The sequence below is a fragment of the Cannabis sativa genome, chromosome 5, assembly GCF_029168945.1.
Source record: "Cannabis sativa cultivar Pink pepper isolate KNU-18-1 chromosome 5, ASM2916894v1, whole genome shotgun sequence".
NCBI lineage: Eukaryota > Viridiplantae > Streptophyta > Magnoliopsida > Rosales > Cannabaceae > Cannabis > Cannabis sativa.
In genome coordinates, this window is record NC_083605.1 from 64,636,697 (window position 1) to 64,657,584 (window position 20,888).

General features: G+C 32.4%; 2 protein-coding genes across 3 annotated transcripts; one reads left to right on the forward strand and one right to left on the reverse strand.

Moving 5' to 3' along the window:
• Positions 1-4,559: 4,559 nt before the first annotated feature.
• Positions 4,560-9,527, forward strand: LOC115715756 (uncharacterized). 2 transcript variants are annotated; one of them, XM_030644429.2, is made up of 2 exons: positions 4,560-7,755; positions 8,705-9,527. In XM_030644429.2, the coding sequence occupies exons 1-2, from the start codon at positions 5,427-5,429 to the stop codon at positions 8,722-8,724; spliced, it is 2,349 nt and encodes a 782-aa protein (XP_030500289.2). In that variant the 5' UTR covers positions 4,560-5,426; the 3' UTR covers positions 8,725-9,527. The 2 variants fall into 2 exon arrangements, with proteins under 2 accessions (XP_030500289.2, XP_030500288.2); XM_030644428.2 differs by lacking the exon at positions 8,705-9,527 and having other exon boundaries at positions 4,560-8,220.
• An 8,053-nt stretch (positions 9,528-17,580) lies between these two features.
• On the reverse strand, positions 17,581-18,624 carry LOC133037978 (uncharacterized). The gene is made up of 4 exons (XM_061115835.1): positions 18,341-18,624; positions 18,036-18,254; positions 17,865-17,957; positions 17,581-17,781 (listed from the first exon to the last, which is right to left on the reverse strand). Exons 1-4 carry the CDS (start codon positions 18,620-18,622, stop codon positions 17,656-17,658), a joined length of 720 nt encoding a protein of 239 aa, XP_060971818.1. The 5' UTR covers positions 18,623-18,624; the 3' UTR covers positions 17,581-17,655.
• Positions 18,625-20,888: the final 2,264 nt, after the last annotated feature.

Genomic DNA, 20,888 nt, shown 5'->3' on the forward strand with positions numbered 1-20,888 from the left:
CTTGTGAGACTGGTACAGTATAACCAGTAGCATCAGAAAAGTTGGCATTAGTGATAGCAGGGGCAGCCACTATCAGACTGGATGGTGCAACTTGTTCAGGTACAGACATGCTATTGTTGGTGTTTATGTTTTGGTCATGGAGCATGGGGTAGGCCGAGGGTGGAACGGATCTACGTGATTGGGCAGGACTATCAAGGTCCACAACATTGCTAGAGGTTGGCCAAGCCGAGAATGGAGGAACAACATTTGAACCGTTAATATCATGGATGAATGTATTTTTATGGGGAACTTGAGTCATGTAGCAGCCCACTGGAGTAGTTCGAGGTTGATGAAGATATTGAACCCCATACTCAGAAGGTGGGTCATTAAAGGATGGTTCAGAGATAATATGGTTAGAGGGAGGCCGCAGGCTAGGAGGGGCTAGAGAGACAGGATGAGTGACATGAGGGCGAAGGCGAGTTCTAGTGCTAGCAATGTAAAAAGGATTGGAAGTTATGCAGATTTTTGCTCCTAAGGTGTGATCATACTGAAGTGGTGGTGGGGCAGAAGAGGAATCACACTTTGCTAGAAACTCAGGACAGTGATTTACGATATGGTTAAGGCGACCACAAAAATGGCAAAAGTCAGGTAGATTTTCGAAGCGAAATTCTAACCAGACCGGGGATGCCATACCTTGAAAATGGAAGCCAGTACCACGGGGCAGCGGTTGCGTAACATCGATTTCAATTCTGACTCGAAGATAGGGACCCCATGTTTCTTTGAGAGAGGCAGTGTCAACCTCTATGAACCGGCCTAAAACTTCCCCCAGTTTTATAGCAAGAGCCCGAGAACGTTCGAGGAAGGGAATACCCGAAACTTGGATCCAAAATGGAGTTGAAGTGAGCATCTCCGCTGTGACAACCGATCCAGCTTCAAGAGGAGACATCACAATAAGTTTAAAATCAAAATGCCATGGCTGTCGAATGAGTACTCTTTTGCGATCCCCAAAACATCCAAATTCCACAGTAAAGAAATTGGGCTCTTTTTCCAGCACATTGATTGAGAATCGTTCTGGCCACATTTCTTTTAGTCGCTTTTTGAAAGCCTCAGGGTTGAAATGGCGTGTTGTTAGCAATTTGACAGCAAGGAAGGCAGAAGGCTCTTCCCTGTTTTCATCTTCAGGCAATTCAAATGGTTCAGCAAAAGAGTGTATTTTTGTCTCAATCTCAGTCAGGTTCAGATTGGCAGATAAGTTGTTAGTGAGTTCTTCCATTGTTGAAAGGGGTCGATCGGAAGTAGGGTCAGGGGAATGTTCAGAAGTCAGGGGAATATGCAGGTTGTAGATTGAGACAAAGGAAGGGAAAAAAAGAGAAGAGGACTGTTTGAGCTGTACCTTGTGTGTATGTACAATAGACCTTTTATAGAAAGCACGATCAGGGACTATATTCTCCCAGGGAAAATCGAAATGAAGAGTTAAATGCTTCATGTCAGGATAGGCAATGATGCAAATAGAAGTGGCAGTGGCTCCTAAATCAAATCTAGGGGTTCTGACTATGAAGTAGGGGACGCCTAATTTGGTAGGACAAATGATTGTCCAAGGAGGTGCAGAGGGTATCAAATTTCCTAATTTGGTATTATCTAAGGCTAAAGGGAGAAGTAAATGGGGTTGATTAATGAGGGAAGAGAAATGCAATAGAGATGATAATACAAAAGAAGAGAAATCGGATGGGACAAAAGGTAAAGAGTTAAGGCTGAAGTGAAGTTTACCTGTATTAGGAAAGATGGCTGCAGTGGATGCTCCGCCCAGATCGTGAAGAGCCAAGTCCACCATTAATGTTGAAGAGCCAGACACCTTTCCACCGCCACAAGGGTAAGTTGACCATGGACGGACATAAACGCCGAGGATCGGCGACGACGACTGCAATCGACGCAACATTGAAGCCCTAGAGAAGACTTTTCCAGTGAGGACGAGAACTATCCAGAAGTTTTGATATAACACAGGAAAGTTGGCTAGACATGATATGAGACTATTAATATTTAAAAGTATAGTATTTGTCAAAAAAAAAAAAAAGTATATTTGAAAGTCAATTCCAAGTTTCCAACTAACTAATAGCAAGCCAAGCATCAATTAACCAAGTGAGAAAAATATATCCAAAATAACAGAGTGAGAAAATTAATTAAATAAATCTTCATTAGTCATAGAAAGAGATTAGATTAATGGTAATGGGACAAGGACCTGGAAGAAAGGGTTTGCATGGAAAATGAAATTTCTAGTGAGAAAACTAAAGTACTGAAAATGACTAATTTTTTTTTTTTTAAAAAAGAAAATGACTAATTTATGAGCCATTTCCCTATGTTTTGATTAATAATTTAAATCCCTTTCAACAAAAAAATTAATAATTTAAATTATTTTTAATATTTAGTGTCTATATAGGTTTTCTTATAAGTAGCAGATATACAACCCTTAGATTTTTGACTCCATTTTTTATGGAATAAGACATTTCATCAAACTACACCAAATATAATCGATTATAGAAACTTAAATGAAATTACTTAATTATAAGAGTTTTTTTTTTTTGAATGGAATCCAAAAATTTATTTATTAGAAGGAAAAAAGAATCTAAATTTATGGATTAAGTATTTTGCTTGCATCAGTAGGTGGATTCCAGTTGGAACATGTGGTAATTGACTGAATGGGACATTGACTATTATGACATGTTTATTGAATATTGACAACTTTAATTGGCTTTTAGTTGATAATTAATATTATTTTATTATCTATTTTGGTTACATAGAAGAGATTCACTCAATTTTTAAACCAACACTTACTTTATTTGGGCAAATTTTTTTTCTTTGAAAAAAATAAAAAAACTAACTACTACTTCAATCTGTTTGATTCTTAGGCATTGGAAACTCCTATGAATAATGATAATATTCAACCTCAGTACCATAACATTTATTCCTTTTCTTTGAAAAAATAGTATCTTAAGGTGCTTCTGCATTTTTGTACACATTTTTAGCAAAGACATAAATGTTTGATAAAGACAACTATACAAAATGTGAAATAGTAGAGAGAATTGGTAATTATTATTATTATTTTTTTTTAAAAAAAAAACTATACTAAATGAAACACCAAATAAAGTTTATTAAAAGAAAAACCAAATAAAGAACTATAACACCCTAAAAATATAATAAATATTCAACCAAGAGAGAGAGAGAGAGAGAGAGAGAGAGAGAGAGAGAGAGAGAGAGAGAGAGAGAGAGAGAGAGAGAGAGAGAATAAATGTCATTGTAATTTTTCCATATAATTGAATGAAGTTTAATTTTATTATTAAAAATTTAAATGCAAGGGTTAAGTAGTTTTTGCACTTCTTAAAGGGTTTTGTTCCTTCAAGTCTAAATTTTGAGTCATGGTTTAGCAAATAATTTTTTTGTACAAAAGAAAGTAAGACCTTAACATTTAAGGCTTATCTTAAAGTATCTTTATTAACTTGGCATTAAGATTATTATGCAAGTTGTTTAGGATGATTAAGGTGCCGTTTGGTAATATTTTTGTTTTTTAATTTTTTAATCACAAAATGAAAGTAAAACTTTTGTTTTTAAAAAAATTATTTTTGAAAAACAAAAATGCGTTCTGTAACCACTTTTGTTTTTTAATTTCAAAAACAGAAAACAAAAGTATGTTCTGTAAAGTTCATTTTTATTTTTATTTTTTTATTTTATTTAAGTCGAGTCTAGGTCCGGGGTCGGATTCGGGTTCAAGTCAAAAGCCGAGTTCAACGCCAGGGCCGTTGGGAGGGGATTTGGGTCCGGGTCTGGTCGTAATCCAAAAGATTGATTAAAAAAAAAAAACTGTTTAAAAAAATATTGAAAGTGATTTTTTTTTATTTTTAAAATTTTAATTTCTAATTATAAAATTGAAAAGTAAAAACAGTTTTATAGAACATGTTTCTGAAAAATATTTTCACTTTTCTACTTTTAAAAACAAAAAACTGATTAAAAAAGTGTTACCAAACGGCACCTAAGTTTGTGGTGACAAGATGTGACCTTCAATATTGATAAGAGGTTTAGAACATGACTTCTTAAATCAATTTCATTTTGATATAAACTAAAAATTAAAAATAAAAATCTATTGCCTCCAACATTAACCATGAAAATTGTGATTAAAAGCAAATGACACATAAATTGTGAATGAATTGGGTGAGGAGATATTATTATAAAAAAAAAAATAAGTGAGGACAACCTACTCTATGCATGGAAAACCTTTCATTTTGGATTATAAAAAGAAATACTAAAATAAATAATAAATAAATAATAGATTGCATATTTGCAAATGGCAGTTGGTGAACTTTTTCAAGCCCAATTCTCTTGATTGTCTTGGTCAACACTACCCCACATATATAACTAGTTGGAATTCATTAAATTCCTAGGTTGCCCTTTTATGTCTCTAATTTTTCTATTTTTTTTTTAAAAAAAAAACACAAAAATATACATCAAAACCCAAATTACAAAAAATAAATAACATATTCTTTTCTCTTTTTCAAAAAATAAAATGTTTCTTTTGTATATTTGGGTAAAGGAAAAGAAAGTTTTTGATTATTATTATTTATTTTCTAATTTAAAAAGGGAGGAAGAAGACAAGAAAAAACACTTCCCTACAAGACCCACAAACAAGACCCCAACAACACCAAAAAGAAATTAAAAATATTTTTTCTTTTAAAATAAAAAATAAAAAGCTAACAAACATGAAATTGGGACTTGGGAGCAAGCCCAAATCTGAAGCACTCGAAAGGCACGTGCAATTCACGCTCCAATCAAGAGAAGGTGATGACCAGTGTCAGGAACTGCTTTCGTCCGTGGGTCTCCTATATTATTACTTCAAGCGTCGCCAGTTCCCTTCGACATGGTCACTCTCTGTTTCCCACGCGCACTCCGGTGGCGCGTTCCAGCGCGTGTTTTCTCCTGCAAAATACACACTCTCCCCTCTCTCTCCTCTTCTCCTTCTTCTTCATCACCTCCTCCTCCTCCGCTCTTCTGTCTTTCTCTATTTCTCTCTCCCCCAATTCCTCTCTCTCTCTCTAGAAAGACTGAACTGAACCCATCAGTGTACGAACCAAATAACAGCTATATAAACCCAATACAGAAAAAAGAGTCTCATAGATAGGCCGGACTCCGGCATGGGAGCTCGCCGGGTTTTTAAGTTCCGGCCACCCTCGGTGTCGGCCTTTCTAGACTAAATGCAACCGAAACGCCGTCTTCCACGACCCAACTTCTCTGTTCAGTTTCTGAGTGGCACAACCACCACAAACGCCACCGCCACCACTGTTGACGATGACGAAGAAGACGATGAAGATGATAAGGAATTTTTCTTGAAAGCACAGAATTCTCTTTGAATAATATAAAGTTTCAATCTTTCATATTTTTCTTCATTTGGGTTCTTCCCTCCAATGGCAGCCACCACCACTAACACCGGCACAGCTTCAGCTGCTATGGAGTCTTCTTCGGTAGCAGCTTCGGCTGATGACGTGGCATCCAAAGCCATACACAAGCGTTACGAAGGACTCGTTATGGTTCGAACCAAAGCCATAAAGGGTAAAGGAGCTTGGTATTGGGCTCACCTGGAACCCATGCTGGTACAGAACACCGATACCGGTTTGCCAAAAGCGGTGAAGCTCCGTTGTTCTTTATGCGACGCCATTTTCTCAGCTTCAAACCCATCTCGTACTGCCTCGGAGCACCTAAAGCGAGGAACTTGTCCCAATTTCAACTCAGTCGCAAAACCCATTTCCTCTGTTTCACCTTCTTCAGCCGCCACCATGGTGGTTTCACCTTCCTCCACCACTGCGCCGCCGCTCCATAACCACCGTAAACGAAGCTCTTCCTCAGTCGGTGGAGGAGGAGGGTCTGCTTCTTCGTACCATGTCTCGCCACTTGCAGTGGTGGATCCATCTCATCGCTACTGTACAGAGTTAAGTTACTCGCCTTCGGCTTCGGGTGGGGCTACGACGGTGGTGACTGCCATAACCGGATCTTTAATACCTCAACAACAGCAGCATTTGATGTTGTCCGGTGGTAAAGATGATTTGGGAGCACTTGCTATGTTACAAGATAGTGTTAAGAAGCTAAAGAGTCCTAAAACCTCACCTGGACCAGCTCTAAGCAAGAATCAGATTGAGTGTGCTCTTGATTATTTGGCTGATTGGGTTTACGAGTCATGTGGGTCTGTCTCTTTCACTAGTCTTGAGCATCCAAAGTTTAGAGCTTTCCTTAACCAAGTGGGTTTGCCAGGGATTTCAAGGAGAGAGTTCACTGGGTCTAGATTGGATGCCAGGTTTGAGGAAGCTAAGAGTGAATCAGAGGCCAGAATTAGAGACGCCATGTTTTTCCAAGTTGCCTCTGATGGTTGGAAGCCTAAAAAGTATGGTGGTTTTAGTGGTGAAGAGAATTTAGTAAATTTGACTGTGAATCTTCCTAATGGGACTAGTTTGTACCGCAAGGCAGTTTTCGTTAGTGGGTCTGTGCCGTCAAAGTATGCTGAGGAGGTTTTGTGGGAGACAGTCACAGGCATTTGTGGGAATGTTGTTCAACAGTGTGTAGGAATAGTAGCAGACAGGTTTAAGGCCAAAGCACTGAGAAGCTTAGAAAATCAGAATCACTGGATGGTCAATCTTTCTTGTCAATTCCAGGGGTTTAATAGTTTGGTTAAGGACTTTGGCAAGGCACTGCCATTGTTCAGGACAGTCACAGAGAATTGTCTCAAGCTTGCAACTTTTGTCAATAACAATTCCCAGGTTAGAAATAGCTTTCATAAATTTCAAATGCAGGAATATGGTTACACTGGTTTAATAAGACTACCACTGCCAGAGTATGAAAGTATCATCTTCTTTGAACCTATATATGCAATGCTTGAGGATATACTCAATTCAGCTAGAGCACTTCAGTTGATTCTACTTGATGAAGCTTTTAAGCTTGCTTCCATGGAAGAACCTATTGCCAGAGAGGTTTCTGATATGATTGGGGAAGTGGGTTTTTGGAATGAAGTTGAAGCTGTACATTCGTTAGTTAAATTGATCAAAGACATGGCTCAAGAGATAGAGGTGGAGAGACCACTAGTAGGGCAATGCCTTCCTCTTTGGAATGAACTTAGAGCAAAAGTGAAAGACTGGTGCTCCAAATTTCACATTAGTGAAGGGCCAGTGGAGAGGATTATTGAGAAAAGGTTCAAGAAGAATTATCATCTAGCTTGGGCTGCAGCATACATACTCGATCCCCTTTACTTGATCAGAGACACTAGCGGTAAATACCTGCCTCCATTCAAGTATTTGACTACTGATCAGGAGAAAGATGTGGACAAGCTCATAACAAGGCTTGTATCAAGGGAGGAGGCTCATATCGCTTTGATGGAGCTCATGAAATGGAGAACAGAAGGGCTTGATCCTGTCTATGCTCGGGCGGTACAAATGAAAGAGAGAGACCCGATAACCGGCAAGATGAGGGCTGCTAATCCACAGAGTAGTAGGCTTGTGTGGGAAACTTATCTCACTGAATTCAAGTCACTAGGAAAAGTTGCAGTTAGGCTCATCTTTCTCCATGCTACTTCATGTGGATTCAAATGCAATTGGTCATTGTTGAGATGGGTTTCTGCTCATGGACATTCAAGAGTTGGTATGGAAAAGGCACAAAAGTTAATATTCATTGCAGCTCATTCTAAGCTTGAGAGGAGAGATTTCTCAAGTGATGAAGATAAGGATGCAGAACTATTGGCCTTAGCAAACGGTGAGGATGATGTACTAAATGATGTTCTTGTTGATACATCCTCAGTGTGACATTTGATTTCATTTTTATTTTTTCACTCCTTGAAGTAGAAATTTTTAATTTTGTAGGATTTATTGAATTCTTTCCTCTACTTTTTCTCATTTTTAAGTTGTACCTTGTTTACTTACTCTAGACATTTTGGGGGCAGAAAAGATGAAAGAAGAAGAAGGAAAAAAAATAGTCATTATAGGAGATTGAGTCTCTTATGGATTTAAGCAACTGCCCCCCATTTTCACCTTAGCCTGGTTTTCAAAGTTTTTTGGGTTTGAAGAAAAAGAAAATCTTGTTTGTGAAGATAGAGGATGCTGCATAAATAGAAGTAGACCTTGTAAAATTTTGTACCTCAATTTCTAAATAATATTTTATAAAGGGGAAGGTTTTTTTATATCTCCTTCGTTTTCAAGCATACAATATTCTTTTTGTTCACTCATCTTTCTTTTTTCCTTCTTCTTGTGTAGTTATATCAGACTATAGTGTGGTGAACACCTTTAAGAAAATAAATTTCTTGCTTGTAGTAATGTCACTATACTTGCCCCATTTATTGCTGCCCAATTGATTCGACATATATATTTATATATAATTTTAAAAGATTCTGTTCTTGAAGTGATTTGCAACCAAATATATCAACTCCAAAAGCATTTATTGTTCTCTTTGACTTCATCTTAAGGGTGACAATGTCAAAATCATTTTATAAAGTACTTAACCATCTTATTAGTTTACACTTTCTGCTCATCCTATGAAGAATCAATCAGAGGAAGCACTTTTAAAGGGTATTTGGTTCTTTTCTTGCTCATCTCTTCAAGATTAGTACGAAATAGATTTTTTAGTAATGTTAAATACTAGTTGAGTAAAACTTCTTTTGTGTTTGAAGACTACAATTTTGAATTGAATCTTTTCTCTTTCGGTGCAGCACTGGAGAGACCCCCTTGAGTTGGTTAGTTGTTGGACCATTGATTAAACAAAAGTTTGTCAAGAAGAATCCAAAGAGGGAATTTGACCTGAATTTTTTCGGCGAAAATGGTGTCAGTTTCACAAGCTATGATAAGCTTATAGTTTCCACTGGCCAAATGGAATGGATGGATGGCAAGGCAAGCCGTATTGGTGTGTGGGTCAAGCAACCTCGTTAGGAGCTAAAGAGTACATGCTTTTTAGCTGGAGAAGCACTTGAAAGTTGAAACTATGTTTAATTTCTTTATTAAAAAAAAAAAAGAGAGAGAGAGCATATATATATATATATGTATATATATATCATCTCAACCATATCTCCTGGATTTTGTGTCTAAGAAAGAGTAGAGTCCCACCATGAAAAAAACAGTACAAGTCTTTTTCCAATTCCAAGGTTTGGTTTTGGTGGTTACAGAGAGAACTATACTACTATTCATCAATCAAATCAAAGCTTTGGATTTACATTTCTTTTAAACAATTCAAAAGTTCTTTGATTTCTAAGAAGAAAGGCTTTCAAAGGATTCCAAGAAATTAGGAAGACTGTCAAGCAAGAAACAGCCAACCGACCAATCGAGGCTGCTGCCAATTCACAAAGAATTTGAGCAGAGATCTTCTGGTGCTAAAAATGGTGAAGTTTTCTGCTGCTGTTTATAAAAGCTCTTGATAAATTGTGTACAATTGTATCCCATTGAAACATTATTGTTTTGTAATTTGAAGGTTCCAAAATGTAAGTGCATGGAATTATTATTATTATTTTTCTTGTAATTATACCCTTTTTTGTGATGGAATGAACTCTCTCTCCATTATTCTCTTCTCATCTAACATTAGAGTTAAGTGTATTGCAACTCTTTTTCATTTTCAGATTTAGTATGTATAGTCATTATACTTTTCTGATTATTACACTTCAATTTTATCAGCACCAATTAAGTAGTTGACTGAAAAAAGAGTTCAAAGAGAGAGAGAGAGATAGTAAAGGAATGAAGAGACAAAGTGTTGGTGAAAATGGTTAGTCAGTTAACACTTTGAATTCCAAATAAAGCAAATTTCTCAATCATGGAAAGCTGAAGAAAAGTTTCACTCAGTGATCTTTTTCTAATAGTAACAAGGCTATATAGCTAGTGGAATTATTTATTCATTGTCATTTATTTATCCTCATTACACACAAATATTTCTCCCCAATTTTTCTTTTTCTTTAAAGCAGTTCGAAATTTCAACTTTTTTTCTTGGGTGTGATCATTCTCTCACTCTGTCTATCTTGGTGAATTTACGGTTCATTCACCTACCTCTATATCTACCACAGTAAATAAATAATTGAAAACTCTATAATGGGGTACCTATCACATTCTTGGTCAGTGAAGAGTGAATAGATGTATACACACATACATGTGTAGAAAGAATCAACTATCAGGTCTTGCTTTTACTACTGGTTACTTTTTTTTTTTTTTATTTATATAAATATTAAAAAAAATTAGTTAAATAAATAAATAATTGAGATTATTTCACAAAAATATATAAAAAAAAAAATTACAAAAATTCGGTTTTACGGAATTTTAAACATTTTTTACAATTTTTTTGATTTTATTTACAGAAAATACAGTCTTTCTTAAGTTGTAATCTTGTTAATTTGTTGTTGATTTTTTGTTATCTGTATGTTATTTTTTGTTGTTATTTTGATGTTATTTTCATGTTATTTTTATGTAATTTTTTTGTTGATTTTATATTGTTTTCGTGTTATTTTTTAGAAAACCGTAAAAATGTAAAAAAAAAAAACATTCTTTAAACGTAAAAATGTAAATATTTTACAAAAAATAGTGCCTTATATAATTAATCCTAAATAATTTGTCCGCACAAAGGCTTTCTATAATATTATTATTAGAGACTAGTAGTGTCTAGCACCATTATAAAATAGTGCTTTGTAAATGACTATAAATATTTTATATTAATAGTTATTAAAATTAAATTTTTTAGAACTTAGGAGGCGTTTGGTTGGGAGGATTGAAAATATAGGAATAGGAATGGGAATGGGAATGAGAATAGGAATGGAATGGAATAAAATTTAAAATGGATAAAAAAAATTGATAAAAAAATAATTAAATTTTTTTTCTTGTTACATTGGAATGGTCATTCCTTCCTTTTTAAAATGGAATAGCCATTCCACCAAAATGGTGGAAAGAGCATTCCATTAGAATGCTATTCTAATACTTTAAAATGCAACCAAACAAAGGAATGGAATGAAAATTATTTCCTTTCCATTCCATTCCATTTTATTACCTCCAACCAAACGCCACCTTAGTACTTAATTCTACAATATAAAATCTTGAGTAGTGCTAGACATGAGTAGCATTGCTAATGCCTTCCAGGGGCATTTTGTTATGGTTATTGAGCTTGCTTGTAAAGTAGTGTAAGTAGTGAAAATTGAAGGGCAAATGAAACTCTAGGGGTAAAAAGTGTTGAGTTATCAATAAATATAACTATCAGTCTCACAAAATACTCAAGATTCTTAGTTTAAAATTTAAACCAAACAAAGAGTAGATTTTACATTCCCCAACACCTATACTTTACTCCATATACCAAACAGCCCCTTAGCATTTCTCTTTTTCAAATTCTGACTATATGATTAATTTTACAATAAGCTCTTCAATTTCTCTCTCTCCAAGTTAGGCTTTTTACCAGCATATTATGCTTCATTCATTCCATTTCCACTTACTCATCTTTTGGTGTGTAAAAAAAGTAGCTAAAGTATAAATAATCATTAGTATACAAAGAATCTTCTCTATTCCAATGCTTCTTATTGTATATATAAATACTTTTTTTTTTTTTGTTATTATTATTATATTTTTTTTATATTTTTTTTTTATATTTATTTTTTTAAAAATAAAAAAAAGGTTAAAAAAATAGTATATGGAATAATTCCTATTATTATTATTATTAGCGGCTTTTTTATTTTTACACTTCAAAATATATATATATATTTTTTGTATTATTAGGAAATTCTATATAAAAACTCCTATTGCAACTAGTGGAGTAACTTAAATCGCAACTAAAAATCGTATAACATCCACATTGAAATCACTACCAGAGAAAACACTTTAGAAACCCAAACCGTAAATTTGAAAAAAAAAGTTTTAAAAAAAATAATATATAAGGTAATTATTATTATTATTATTATTATTATTATTATTTCTCTCTTATAAATTATTTCACTTGGAAAAGTATATTGTTTTAGGTTAATTAATTAATTAATTAGCTTAACCACTTGAGGTTATTATTATTATGATCATAATGGTTATTGGTGCTAACTTATAGTTAGAGATTAAAAATATTTGACTTTTAGTGTCATTGCAAGTTCAAAAAAAGAGAGACAAATTAATTAATGTATTCTTTACTTGATTTTAATTAATTGGTGTTTAACTATATAAAAATTCACATATTTATATATGGAAAATTTTACAACGCACCTCCTAAATGGAGTGCACCAATATATCTTTATCTATTTTGGAGGCATTTGAAAGATTTTTTTAAGTCTATTTTTTAATGATTGTGTATATTACAGTTAATTAAGATATCTTGAAATTTTTTGAGAAATTCTAAAAAATTTAACACATTAAAAAGGGTTGTCTGTTGCACGTGTGACTTTTTTTTTATTATTTTATATGTGTGTAAAATAAACTGTTTTAATATTACTTTTTGTATTGTAAATTATTCTAAATTTCTCAAAATGTTACAGGATATTTTAAATAACTATAATATACACAACTATGAAAAAAAGTTAGACTAAAAAAAATATTTTTGGATACAAAAATAAATAGAGTTGTACCGGTACATCCATTTTAATTTTTAAAGGAATGCATTAGATGTTAGACTCTTTATTTTGACTTACATTAACTTTTATTTGTTTTATTAAACTTGGGTTGATTGGATAGTTCTTTGCTATGTTAGCTCATATTGTTAGTGATCAATAGTTAATGAGCTTAGCATCTGTGTGAATAAAGTCTAGTTGAAGCAGAAGTGTGGGCTTTTTTAGTTAATTGAAGTCTTTGATGAGTAGACCAGTCCAACTAGGGTTATATAGTTAAATCTCCTCCCTGACTCTATAAATACATATTGTCTCATCACAATTGTATACTTTTGATAATTAGATAAATAAAATTAATTCTGATTTAGAGATTTAGGGAGAAAACTTAATTGATAGTATTACACTATCAAATTTACAGTAATTGTTATATATAGTTCAATTAGCACTACAAAAAACTGCCACTTTTAGTGATAATTTTTTAGTCACAACATATTTTTTTTTTTTTGGATTAAATGTGACTTTTAGCTAGTCACAACAAAATGTTACTTGTGACTAAATATAGTATTTAGTTACAAGTTGTCACTAATTTAGTTTTAGTTACAACAAGTATTGTGACTAAAAATACATTTAATCACAACAAATTATAATTTTTGTGACTAATACCTTTAGTCACGGACCTTTTAGTTACAACATACGAATAGTGGTTTTTAATTAATCACAATTTTTTCATTTTTACTCACAAGTTTTGTTGTAACTAAAAGTAAGATTTTTTATAGTGTAAATACACATGTCTAATTATATTATATATTATTATTGTGTTTTAAATTATATACAAATAGCTATTTTGAGATTATTAATTTATCCAATGCACTCTATATATAGATTGATGATTTCATGGAAACCCTAGCTTGAAAATATCTTCTTTGCCATACAAGTGTCTCTAACTTTATTAGAATAGTATTATATATATAATTAACATGATGCGGACTGGATCAGCTCAAACTAATAGTGATGAGCTTTTTTTTCAAGGGAATTAGTTCCCTTAAGACATGATATCATGACTCTTAATAAAAGAAAAAGCATATATACATATCAAGATAACAATAAAATAAACCCTTCAATGACCTTTTTGAAACTATTATCTTATCTATCTATAATTCTTTACACTAACATTACAACCACATTTTCTATAGATACACTCGATGTCTTATATCTTATATATCTAAATTATAATTTTTATAGACTATATATAAGCAAAACTACATGTTATATGGAAACTGATAATCATATATATATATAACAATATTATAACAAAGGAATCCAAGAACAAAAGTACATATATATATGGTATGGTTGTATATATAGATTTGGAAATGAGTTCTTTGACACCAATAATATTACTATTTCTCCCATATGTTCGAAACCAATACCATTAGGGTTTTTTAGGACTACTACCGATTTATTTATTTATTTTTACCAAAGAGGGCCAGCTCCTTGGGAGAGAGGCTTCATTTAGAAAAGAAACAAATTTAGAAACATATACCTTCCTTTTTGAAAAGAAAGATACGATCTACTTTACTTTCACTGTTCTTTCACATGGTAGAACTATATAAAGTAATATTAAATAATTATTATTATCATTTATCTTATTTATTTATTTATTATTTGAGTAAACTAGCAGTATTTGCTTGGAAATGCTGCCAAAAAGTCTCCCTTCTTTTGTGGTGTTTTTCACCAAACCCAAAACTTGGTTTTTGTTTATATGTCCATATTTGTCATTATTTTTAAATTATGTACGTGGTCCTAGTGTAGCTTATTATGTAAGTTATAATAAGTATATACGTATCTCCGTTCGTGTTTTTATTAATTAGATAGTGTTTCAGTAAAAAAAATGTAAAAAAATGAATTTAAAGATTGAACTGAATTAGGGAGAATACAGATTATTATGCTCTATATATAGATATAGTAACAAATTGAGATGAGTCTACTGCTAATTCAGTTCCAACAACACACTCAACAATCTACAACTAACTCTTTACAGCTTACCAAAGCTATCTATTTTTTTTTTTTCAAACTTAGCGTCGAAATGCATTAGAATAAGAAACATAATTAGACCTCACGGTCATTACAAAGTAGGTTCTCCAGTAAGGTGGAGACCGGAATACAGCCAAACCTCTGGTGGGTACACTACTACAAAAACACCCTTTAGAGGCAGTTTTTAAGCCCTTTCAGCGTCGGTTTTCGCGAAATTCGCTACCGACGCTGATCAGGGCGATGCTAAAGGGTTTATATGAACCGACGCCATAGGTACCCCTATGGCGTCGGTTATTAGCTTATAACCGACGCCATAGGGGTACTTATAGCGTCGGTTATTAGCTGATAACCGACGCCATAGGGGTTTTATCAACCGACGCCAAAAGCAAGCGATTTTCAATTTTTTCAAATTTTTTTTTATTTAATTATATAATTTTAATTTCATTTTAATTATATATTTAATAATTTTATATATTATTTTAATTTTATATTTATTAATTTATATATTATTTTATTTAATTTAAATTACATATTTATTTAAATTTTAAATTACATATTTATTTAATTTAATTATATATTAATTACATATTTATTTAATTTAATTATATATTAATTACATTTTAAATTAAATAGTAATTAAATTTGGGTAAAAACATAATTTGATTTCATAAAAGTAATTAAATATTACACAAACATATAAAATTAGTTAAAAATATTAATAAGTTAATAAATCTAATTACAAGTTAATCTATAAAAATAACATAATGAAGAAAAATTCTTCGTCCTTTGAACCTCAATCGTCACCGTGAATCACCGCCATCAATTGTTCGATCCACTTTCGCTGTAGTGGTAACAATTCTGTTTTTGGATCGTATTGCTTCTTACCACCAAACTGTTAAAAAAATTAAAAATTTATATTAGTTTATGTATATGTATATTATATATTTGTTATTATAAAATTTATATACTATGATCAATAATTAAAACTTACAGCTTTTTGATCTTGTATGTAACGGTTGGGGTTGGCAGGTGCGACGATGTCAGTGATATATTTCAAAACATAAAAACCGCATTCTTGGCTTTTAGGTTGTCTTGGACAGTTTGCTTGTGAAATTCCTTGCCACGGGCCAAAATACTGATGTGCGTCCCCTATATACATGAATGCCCTGTTTGGGAAAATTATATTAGCATTTCAATTCGTTAGTTAATTTAAATTCGTTACATAAGAAGTCATTAAATTATTACCTTCCGATCATTTGTTCTATTTCTTCGGGAATTGGGCGGCCTTTTACAGGGTTTAAATGGATAATTTTCCCTGGCGCAACCACCACTAGCGTCCAATGCATCCTAGAAAATTATATTGGAATATAAGTAAGATAGTATAAAAATAATTTGAAGACATAATATAGAAATGAACAATTAGCACTAAAGAATTTAATAAAGTTTACCCGATATTCCAAGGAATAAAGAACATTTGGTGGTTGCTGTTCATTAATGATAACCAATTAGCCAATCGTCTTGCCGCATCGTCAAAAGATCGACTACGTTCTTCATCGCCGATCCCATGCACCGTGAGAAGCTTCCGGGTCGTAAAACTTGAAAATTTTTCTCGTACCGTTGATGCTCTCCCATATGTGCTCGCCAAAAAAAGTGTTAGTGCCTTATAATAATTTAACTATAATTTGATATAAGGTTAATTAGATTAAAGAAGAGTATACATCATTCCAAACAAGATTCCCCGGTTGCCGATGTAGTTACACGTAGCAACTGTCGCAAATCCTCTCCGCATAAAATGATGCGGGTACGCGGTGCAATGAATCCCTGGGACGAAATTGTGATTATATCACGTTTATCTTTGAGCCTTAGGAATTCATGAATCATCCATTTTAGCGAATTAGGGATCAACGCCATCTTCTCTTCCGTGAACAACTCATCTTCCCGTGCACCACGGCTTTGTGGAGAAAGCATCGGAGCTTTCCCCTTTGACGCATCACGTCTTGAGGGCGGTTGAACGAATGGACCCTAAACAAAACAGAACATAATATATATATATATATCAAATTTTATCTAAATTCTACCGAAATTTCGACAGCATAACGGTTGTAATTGAATGACCCCAAAAATTTTGAACATGGCTGTATAACGACAAATAACACATATATAACCGTAGTTTGTTCATCCATCCCACCGCAAAGACATATATTCGCGTAACCTACTTCACTACGGATGAATATTGAAGATATTCAAACTCCACTAATCATTAATAATTAATTTCAGTTGAGAAGTTACCTCGGTTGTTAAAATTAAGTGTTTAGGCCAAGGAAGGAACATCTGGTACACGTCCCTAACATATCTGAACTCTTCAATTGGGACTGGGATTTCAGCGTCCTCTTGCAGGATTTCCGAAACCATGATCCGAGCATGTGAATCATCGTAATCCTGGCAGTGAACTTTGATCGTACCCACATGCTCGTACAAATACCCTCGGGCCACAATATTGTTGATGTTGTCAGAGCAGAGATGTACTTGCTGATTAAGGGCCGCATGGTCATCAAAATTGTATAGGATACCTTGGTCGTTGAGGGAAATGAACTCCTCAGCATAAATTTGTGGTTGTACCTCATCCTGAGGAGCGTATGGTTGTGGAACATACGCCTCACCGGCCCACCTCTCCTTCTTCCTCTTGTTCGGCGGCGTTCCTCTGTCGCTTAAGGGATTGGACTTCGGCTTTTAATTGTTCAATCTCCTTCGCTTGCCGAGCCACAACATCGTACACTTCCCTTTTCTTCCCGCCGAACGGTTGAGATGCCCCGGTCGGGAACCTACAAATCATAAAATGCAAAATAGCAACGATTTCATTTGTGTAACTAAATAAATAACATTTGAAGTAATAGCATACCCAAGGCCACGACACGTCCAGGATGCTCTGGTGTCCCGAGCGCCTGCGTGAGGATATCGTTTTGGCCCTGGACCTGAATTTGTCCCTAACTAAGCTTCTCCTCTAATTGAGCCTAATGCACGCATATATTCAAGCAATTAGTATATGAATTATATACACTAACTCATGAGTAGAACTCAATTAAGGATTAATATATACTTACTATCTTCTCGGCAATTTCCTTGTCGTAATCAGTGACAAGTTTTCTACTCTTGGTGCGAGATTTAATCCAAACACGGTGGCGGGGAGGATCTGCAACTTCGAGGTCCTTTTTCTACATAACGTTATAACAATGAAATGAGTACCAATTAAATTGTATAGCACATTATAGCACATTAAATTTTAAGTATTACTTACCACAGCTTCCCGTACGTTCACCATTCCACTCCGACCACTTCGATGTCTGGATTGAATTTTTGAGGAACGTTCACGTTGCACCTTACTCAATTCCTACAATGCCAAAAAAATACATTAGATACATGTACTTGTATTTAAGAGTTTATCTTAGTGTTAATATAATTAGCGTACCAGAAATTCAGGAGTTAGTCGACTTTCAACAAATTTGCACCAATCAGCAGCGTCGATCTCCGGGTGCTTTTCAGGGACTTGTGCCAGTCGTCCCAGATCATTCTCTTTCAACGCGGGCATTATGATGTCTTTTGTCATCCTATTCTTGAAGTCTTTCATTAACTTCCCAGCTAGGATGAGACAATCATGTTTGAAGGTGTCCGGCACAATGAACCCCGTCTATTTTGAAGGAAAACAAACACGGTTAGAGTCAACATTTGGAGTAATAGAAAAACAAATCAAAATTCTAACAAATAATAGCTTACCTGAATGTCTTTCCAAACTTTATTTTTCAGAGTCTGGTTGACTTCTTTCCAGTTTTTATAAGCCAACCCTATTGTCTGCCGACATCTGACTCCCAGAGTGGATACGAGCTTCGCGTAGCTTTTTCCACAGTATTGACCTTTATCATTAACTTCGAGGGCCACTCTTTTGCCCTGATCCATTAGTTTGGATATTTCATTCATTTGCGTCGGCCCTCGTGTAGGTATTGTGGTTGGACACTCATTTTCTGCTCCCGAATCAGATCCTGATTCTGAGTTCGCCATGTCTACACCATTAACTAACAAACTTCAAAGTTAGCTACATATATAACAAGTAGTGTATATGAAATATTAAAAGCATAAACAAATTGTTACTAATTACACAATGTAACTAACTAAGTTTCTCACAATTTATTCATATTAATTTATAAATTACTCAAATTCTCGTTTTAGATTAGTTCATATTATTAGGTTGTTTTGTTGATTAGAATGTTATTAAAATGTTAAATATTTTTAATAAATAAAATTGAGGGGAAAAATTTTTGGTAAAGCAATAAAGGTATTAACTAATATTTTCCCCTTTTAATTAACTTTTGCTCTTTATTTTCTTTGAAAAATAAAAATCCACATTGAACCTCTCAAATGAAAGAAAAAAAAAATAAAAAAAGAAGGATTTTATATGTTTATTTTGTTAATTTATTTAGTAACTAATTATATCTAGTTACTAATTACACAATGTAACTAACTAAGTCTCTCACACAATTTATTCATATTAATCTAAAAATTACTCAAATTTTCGTTTTACATTAGTTCATGTTATTAGGTTGTTTAGTTGATTAGAATGTTGGTAAAATTAAAAAGTTTACATAAATGTGAATATTATTATTTTTTAGAAATATTTGCACCAATAACTATTATTATTAAATTATTTAAGAATTTACCCTTACCTATTTTAATACTCACAATTTAGGCATTTCTTTTTTATAGGTATACCAATGTATATTTATTGCTTCTCTCTCTTAAACTCTGCCTACATGCTAGCTTTTTTTTTCTTTTTCTTTTTCTAGACAGTAGCTTTTTTTTTTTTTAATAAAAATCTTATTTTTTTCAAAATAACAGTAAACTAGGTTGATCAAATATTTTTTTTTTTTTACATTCTATTCTTTTTTTTATTATTATTTTACATTCTTTTTTGTTTTTTAATCTAATTAGTAATTTTAGAAAAAAATAATTATATGTATCAACGTGAATTGTATTTATGAAATTTTCTTAGACCATTTTATTGTTTTCAATACCGCTACACGCCTACTAAAATTAAAAATTAACCATATGTTTTTCTTTTACATTTTATTGACTCTCCTAGTTGATATACAATCAGATTTTTTTTTTTAAAAAAAAAATTATGTGAATAAACGACACAAATTGTTATTATTCTCACTTTCTTTAGTTTTTTTTTTATTTCAAAAGTTTTTTCAGCCACGCAATTTATTATTTGGACACAAAAATTACACTATTATAATCTATTTTTTAAAGTGATCATTTTGACATGTTAGAAGCATATATTTTTCTGCTACAAAAAAAAAAAAAGACTAAAATTAAAAGTTAGACTAAGGTTTCTTAAACAACAAAATAACACACTATAATTTAAAATCTAAACAAGAAATTATAAGTCTCCTCCAATATTTATCTTTTTACTTTTTTTTTCCTTTTTGTTTACTTCTTCTTTTTCTGACATTATTATCTTCTTCATTTATTTATTAATTTGTTTTTTTGAAAAAATCTTCTTCATTTATTATTATTTTTTTTATTATTCTTTTTCTCTAAATTTATTATTTCTCTTAATTTTTTTTATTTTTCCTCTAACATTTAGATATCTCTCTTACATTTTAGTATGTGTTAAAAGAAACTTTTTTGTTCCTTTTTTATATTTTGTAACAAAAAATAATAAAATTTAAAATTTAATAAACTTTAACATATCAAGTAACATCATAACTTAACTTAAAGTCTTTTATTATTTTGTATTTAAAAGTTAAAATATAGTATACTAATAATAAATTTATTTAATAAAAAGAATTTAATATGTTAATAAAAAAACTTATAAAGTTACCAAATAGTATCTAAAACATAATAGAATTAGTTACAATATGAAAATTATTATATATATTAATTTTAAAGTTGTCTGATCAAAATAAGCAACCAAATGTGTATGAGAAAAAAATTATCTTGAATTAATTTTTTTCTAATAAAAAGTAACTAATTGATATATTATTTACATCAAAAGCAACCAAAAGGTTGCTTTTTTTAAAATTTGCAAAACACTAAAATTTCTGGAAGCGAGATTTTTTTATTTTTTTCAATTTTCGGTAATTATTTTATATTTCGGTATTTATGCTGACGTGGCAATCGGTATTTGTGCAAATAATTTTCTTAAAGGTATTTTTATAAATAAAATTAATTTTAGGTATAATATTGAAAAGACCCCTATTTTTTATGTGACCTAACTTCTTATTACTATGTTATAATTAACTATATTATGAATGGTTTTAGTAAG